Source organism: Vicia villosa, unplaced genomic scaffold (assembly GCF_029867415.1).
Source record: "Vicia villosa cultivar HV-30 ecotype Madison, WI unplaced genomic scaffold, Vvil1.0 ctg.001503F_1_1, whole genome shotgun sequence".
Lineage (NCBI taxonomy): Eukaryota > Viridiplantae > Streptophyta > Magnoliopsida > Fabales > Fabaceae > Vicia > Vicia villosa.
This window is the reverse complement of record NW_026705643.1, coordinates 291,444-298,580: the sequence shown is the minus strand read 5'-3', so window position 1 is coordinate 298,580 and position 7,137 is coordinate 291,444. Positions and strand designations below refer to the sequence as shown.

General features: G+C 27.9%; 1 protein-coding gene across 1 annotated transcript; it reads right to left on the bottom strand.

Annotated features, from left to right (window-relative positions):
• Positions 1 to 1,527: 1,527 nt before the first annotated feature.
• Positions 1,528 to 4,843, bottom strand: LOC131635517 (zinc transporter 11-like). The gene is made up of 2 exons (XM_058906141.1): positions 4,118 to 4,843; positions 1,528 to 2,165 (listed from the first exon to the last, which is right to left on the bottom strand). The coding sequence occupies exons 1-2, from the start codon at positions 4,761 to 4,763 to the stop codon at positions 1,774 to 1,776; spliced, it is 1,038 nt and encodes a 345-aa protein (XP_058762124.1). The 5' UTR covers positions 4,764 to 4,843; the 3' UTR covers positions 1,528 to 1,773.
• Positions 4,844 to 7,137: the final 2,294 nt, after the last annotated feature.

The window sequence follows — 7,137 nt, the reverse complement described above, 5'->3', positions numbered from 1 at the left end:
CTTATATAACATTGGTTGGATCCCAACCTCAAATCGACAGAATCAAGATGTAGTTTGGTATACAACTAAAACATGTGGATAAAACTAGGTATAGGAAGTTTTATCCTTAATGGATGGACAAATTAATTCCTCTTCTCAAATTATATAAGACTTCAAACTTTACTACCTTTTTCAAGGAAGATGGCGTGACAATGTTTTGTTTGAATCCTTGACATTAAGTATGTCTCAATGGCCATCAATGGCGTATATCCTCAATTGAGGGAGAAATTAGTTGGGAAATCCTATAACGACTTAAATGAATTTGCTTTCACATCAGTATGTAGTGAAAAATTTATTCGAGAAAAAGAAAAGAAATGTGTTAGCCGAAGAATAGGACTACACCTAGTATCTATCATACACACGAGGATTATGGCAATGATATGAATATTGATTCCATAACAAACATATTGACGAATAAGATTTTGAAAGGAAAAAGCTACTAAATTATGAGAAAATAGGTTAGAGTATGCCTTTGAAATCAAGATTCACCTGATATTTGATTACCTACTTAAAGATAAGAAGATTCAACAATTAGATGGACACATGATACCTTTATCCAAGGAAATCAAATGTAGAAAATATTGCAATTGGGACAACTAGTACAATTACTCAATGTCTATTTGCATAGTATTTCAAAAAGCAATTCAAAAAGTTATCAAGAAGGATAAATTTAAGACAAAGGTAAGGGGGTTGTTGAAAAGACCATTGATACATATACTTTTCAATCATGAAAATTAATATGGTATAATTTTTTGAGGTAATAGGTTAGAGATCAGTTGGAAAGGGAAAGAAACAAGTCTTGGCGAAAAAAGGTTAGGGTAGCATAAAAAATTCGAGAAAACTTAAAATGCACGCACTCAAAAGATTGAGTCCATAATAACCTATACCAGTCCTTGGTAATCCAAAGTACATCAAGCGGTCCAAGTTTGGACCTCTTACTTAAGTGTTAATCGATCACTACATTGCAACAAGGAATCTCGATACATTAAAAAATGCATAGACTTGCCCCTTTTACAATAAAATGATCGATATAAAGCGCTAAGCACGGGATCATACGAGCTTCCACACTTTCTCACTTTCACAACGTTTGTTTAGCACTTCAACTGAAACTTGAATCATTTGACTCACGAGGCTTGAGATATATTCTTTTTGATCATATGTTATCATCGGGAACTATTAGACAATTGTAATCTTTTGACAGTTGTCACCAAAAACTCTTCAAAGAGCTATTAACACCAAAAATCATTTGGCTTATGAAGTTGTCATCGTCAAAATTAACTGACAAATATATTAGCAAAACACATCAATTCACATTTTCTCCCTTCTTTTTTTTATGATAACAACACATATCTCATAGAGGTGATAAAATAGAAAAAGATAGATTGAAATATTTGAGTGGTTAAATTCTCCCTAAGAGATATGGAGAATATACTCTACTTCCTCTAACAGTGTAACCTACACAACACATATATCTACATATAGATCATGATAAGTCTTATTAACCCAAAAAGAAAACTCAATTTAACAATTGTTTCAAGAAACAATTATAAATCTTCATAAACTAAATGTATTTATAACATGAAACAAATGATTTATTATACATGAAAGTTCCAATAAGCATTGGCTTTTGCAAATATAAAACATTTATATTGCACAAACAAGTGCACATATACACAATATGTAAAAACAAACAATGAAGAATCATAGAAAACCAGGAACACGATGATGATATCATCAGTCCCAAATCATGACAACTGCAATGACAGCAACACCAAAAAGCACAGCAAGAAACTTAAACCAAGGAGACTCAAAACGGGTCTTCCTCTGAGTTTTGAAGCCTTTGGATATCAAATGATTGATAGCAACATAGACAAAAACACCACAAGCAATTCCCATAGATATAGCATACATCCAATCTGCTGTGCTTCCTTCTGTTGTTGCATCGATTGCGATTCCAATTCCTACACCAATAGGGCTAGAGATAGCAAATGCAAATGAATATGCTGCTGTTGTTACTAAGGGTCTTTTTGGTAACATTCTAAGCAATGCTATTCCCATTGCAATGGCAGCAAATATCTTGTGTAATGATATTGTCCATAAATTCCTCCATGCTTCTGCCTTAGTACCTGATCATTAATATGATATTAGTATTAGTTTAAATAAATTAAGCTCTTATTCATGTTAAATTCAAGTTAATATAAAGCCTAGAGAATGAGCTAGTGGTATTGTGGTGAAGACTTGAGTCTTGAAAAGTGAAAAGTGTGCTCATCTAAAAAGTCTTATGTCTGAATCTCTCTGGATACAAACATTAATGTATAGATTGGTTTGACAATATATCTATATCTATATATATATATATATATATCTATATCTATATCTATATATATATATATATATATATATATATATATATATATATATATATATATATATATATATATATATATATATATATATATATATATATATATATATATATATATATATATATATATATATATATATATATATATATATATATATATATATATATATATATATATAGGTTATTCATAATTAGAGTCCATTTCTTCTAAGTACTTGCCTAAAAAAAATACATAACACTCACATTATTAAGATTTTCAATCTTCGAGACTTTGCTCAACAAATATGTAACTTTACAAATAGGCTGAGTTTTAATATTGTTAGATGTTTATTTGCTTAAATGTCTAATAGTACAATCTTGTTGGTAAAGTAATTTTTGAATTATCAACTTAAAACTCAAAAGATCTAATGTGAGTAAATTGGTTATCAAATTCATTAAATAAAATTGATAATTTTAACTCTCAATTAGATGTGGAAATAGATCAAACCAACTAACAAAGGGCATATGGTATAGCCTACACAGGTTTAGGTCAAGTCAGACTTGTTTCTTAAACCGAAAATGCTTAATTTTTTTTGATTAATTATAAGTCTATTTAATTAAAAAGGTTATATCACATGACATATAAAAAGCTTTTTAAATTTATCCGCCTTATTTAAATGATATGAATAATTTATTATTATTATTATTATTATTATTATTATTATTATTATTATTATATTTTGTATTTTGAATTAAAATACAAAAATAAATCTTAGTTATTTTGAAAAAATTATAAAAATAAAATGGAAAAAAAAAACTTCTCAACAATATCATAAGTTCTTTTCATAAATTCTCTCAAACAATATTACAAAACTTATGTTACTAGATAATCTCAAATAAGTTAATGCAAATAAACATTTAATCTTATTGATCTTTTAATTTTTTAGTCTATTTAAACATTAGTTGAATAACTTATTTACAAATGTTCAAATGAAATGGACTTTTAAATAGGCTAGTAGGTCAATCAAACATTCAAAAAGGTCAAACTCAGACAAAAAAAAAATCTATGATAGGATAAAGGTCAGACTTAAACTTTCAATTTTTTAACAGACCAACTCAAACTTAGAAAAACTTAACTCGACTTAACGTATTTTCACCCCTATTCTCAACCTATACTCTCCAAAAATCAAAGCTAATTGAAGTTAACCTAAAAGAAACACCCTAGTGGATCTTCTCTTTCAAATAACTCTCTTAATTATCTCATTCACTAATTTATTCTAGAAGTTAACCTAAAAGAAACACCCTAGTGGATCTTCTCTTTCAAATAACTCTCTTAATTATCTCATTCACTAATTTATTCTATCTCTTACATTTTCTTCTTTTTATCATCTAATTGATTTTCTCTCTTATCTTAATACTTACTAGTATTTTGCTTGTAAGAAGAATGAATGATTGAATGAAAAAGAGAACCTAAATCCATTCCTATCCCTAGTATAGACAACCTTCTAGATACCACTCAAAAATCAACATAAGTATGCGTTTACACTTCTAGCAATTGTACCATACCCCATACAAATAAGGATGTAAGACTATATATATAACCAACTCCACGCACCAAAACCGCATACCAAACTAGATATACAAAGTAACATGACAGTACAGATAAAATATTAAATTAATGATTCAAATCCTCAATTACAACAAATCAAAAGACAAGAAATGATATATTCAAACCTGAAATTCCAACAGCGATGCCTTCAAAAACTGAATGAAAACAAAGTGCAAGAATAAGCAAAATAGTATCTCCCACATTCGAAGTCTTAATGAACGCAACATTACTCGAATCCATGGCCAACTCAGTATTATGTTCATGTTCCTGAGGTGTTCTCCCTCCTTCAAGCTCCTCAACTTTAGCTTCCCTCTGATTACTACTTGTTACATAAACCACAACACAATCACCAAACATGGTGAAAAGATAACCACAACACGCCAACATGAAAGCGAAAGGGTAGGTTTTCTTCGTAAGATCTCCAAAAGTTTCATTTGAATCACTCAAGAAATGCATCATGGAGGTTCCAAGAAAAACACCACCAGCAAACTGAGTTCCCAGGAGAAGAAAAACCTCGTTCCAACGGAAGTAATAAGGTGACACACCACCTAAGAAAGTGGACACAAATAAGATTATCAAACACCATATTTTCACTAGGATTAAACTCTTTGAACGTATGTTTATGTTGTCGGATGAAGGTGAATCATGGTCTGATTCATCATCATCGTCGTGTCCTCCTCCATGAGCTTTGATTTGATAGAGGAAAGAGGAGGCTAAGAGACACAAAATGAGAAACGTTGACTTTAGGGTTTTGGTTTTGGAGAAAGCCATGTATGTAACGTTGTAGTGTATTTTTCTGTGTGCTTTTTTTTAATTGGTTCCTTTTTTGTAGTATTTCATTTTCATGTCTACTCCTGTGCAGCTAGTGTATTTGCTAATTAATTAATTAATATATATGGTACTTCCAAATACCAAAAAAAAAAAGTGAAAGAGTACTACTACATGAGTTAGTACAATAATAATTTTCTATTACATTGTAGTACGTTGTATTATTTGTACTACAGCTTTGACTTTTTTAAGATAGCCTTGTTAAGTTGTTACATCTTGTGTATAAGTAGCTACAATTATTTGATCATTTATTTAAAAGTAAATTAAATATGTGTAATTGTTGTTAGTCTTTTTTTTAAACTCAAACATGTTAAAAGAAGGGGAAAAAAGTAAGGTCTAAATTTTTGTTTGGTCTAGGTAGAGTTGTCAAAATAACTACCCGGGCCTAAACAGACCGGCCCTGACCTTAGATGGAATTCGGACTATCCGGCCCTAAATAAACTTTTTTATTTAAAAAAATTAAAATAAAAATTTCATAATGTTTATTATAAATTAAATTAAAAATTATATTATTTTAATCATAATATATTTTTAAGTACTATAATACTTGAATAGTCAACATAAGAGAAAATACGATGAAATAATATTGATTATATTAATGTGTAATATTTAAAAGAGAAATATTGAATAGAATAGAGATAAAATTTAGTGAGATGAGAAAAACGAATGTGCTATTCGGAGTAAGACAATATAAATATTAATATATATATATATATATATATATATATATATATATATTTTTAAAATTTTCTAATTATGCAGGCCTGATGGGCTACCCACGGCCCATATGAACTAGCCCTAATGAGTAGCAGTCTTTTCAGGGCTGAGCTAAAAAGCCCCGAAGAATATGAGCTCTAATTTTAAGGTCCAAGTCCTATTATTTTTCGGGCCTGACAGATAATTTTAAGGTCCAAAAATGAACAAAACATAGACAAACAGAGGAACTCCCGGCAGAGGGACAAGCAAAACAATTTTCTTGGGTCAATACGAACCATCATCGTAACACCCAAATAACCTACAAAAATCTACCATTTACAGCTTTATCTATTCGTATAGAAAAGCTACTAGTTTATTGTTCTTACGCAAGAACAAATTAATTTATAATATATGAAAGGAATCAAATTGATAAATAACTTGTGGTCCTCGTTCAAGTTAAACAAAAGATAATGAACAGCTAAAATAAATAAAAATATATTATTTATTTTTCTCATAAAAGGAAGTATTTTACTATAAAAATATAAAGGAAAAAATAAATGAAAAAAATATTCGATGGATTGTTTTAACTTTAATAAAATGGATTTTTTTCATGTTTTAGAAATAGATTTTGTAACATTGTTTTTCAAAATATTATAAATTTTTACATTTTTTTTTTAAATTAAAAGACTAATTTTGACATTCTATAATATAAACATGCATTATTGAAAAATCAAAACATAGTCGAAATCGCAATTTTTTTAAAAAAATTATATTTTAATAATAATTTTTATGAAAAAACAGTTTGAAATAGCTTTAAAATTGAGTAATTTTATAAAATTCTGATAATCCAATTTTTTTTAATAGAATAAAAAATATCTAAAATAACATTTTAAAAATAATTATTCAAATTAAATTTTTATTTAAAATTTTTATTAAAAATTTCTTTGTAAACTTTTTTACCCAACTGTTACACTATAAAAATAGTTTTCGAAAAATAACAACCCCATAAAAAAATAATTTCAATCAAAAATATTAAAGAAAATTATAGGCAATTTCTTTTCTCACCCTTATACCTTCTCACAAATTTTTGGCAAAAAAACAAAAATGCTACCAATTTTTAAAGATGTGTCTCTGCACGCAGACGCATTTATTTTTCACAAAATTGAACACAATTAGTGAGGCACCCTATTATACTTAATTCGAATATGCATATTCGAAAACACATTTTTTACAAAAAAATGACATTTTCGAATATGCATATTCGTAAGTGTCTTGTTGTGTTTTTTAATCTTAGTATTGGATGTATTCGGATAGACAGGCCTAATATACATGCATCTTCAATGCAACAAATGTGTAAATACTAACAATATTTTATTGAAAAAAACAATTGAAAAATAAAAATAATTAAAATAAAATTCTAAAAATCTGAAAATGCAAGTAAAAATAAAAAATAAATCTGCTAAAGATTAGACAATTTTTTTTTTAAATTTTTTCAAAAATATGAATTCAGAAAATAAATCAAATAAAATAGAAAGTTGATTTTTTTTTCTTATGAAGTGGCATGGTAAAATTTTGATTTAGAGTCAATTTTCTCTAAAATTTTAATTTAGGGTCAATTTTC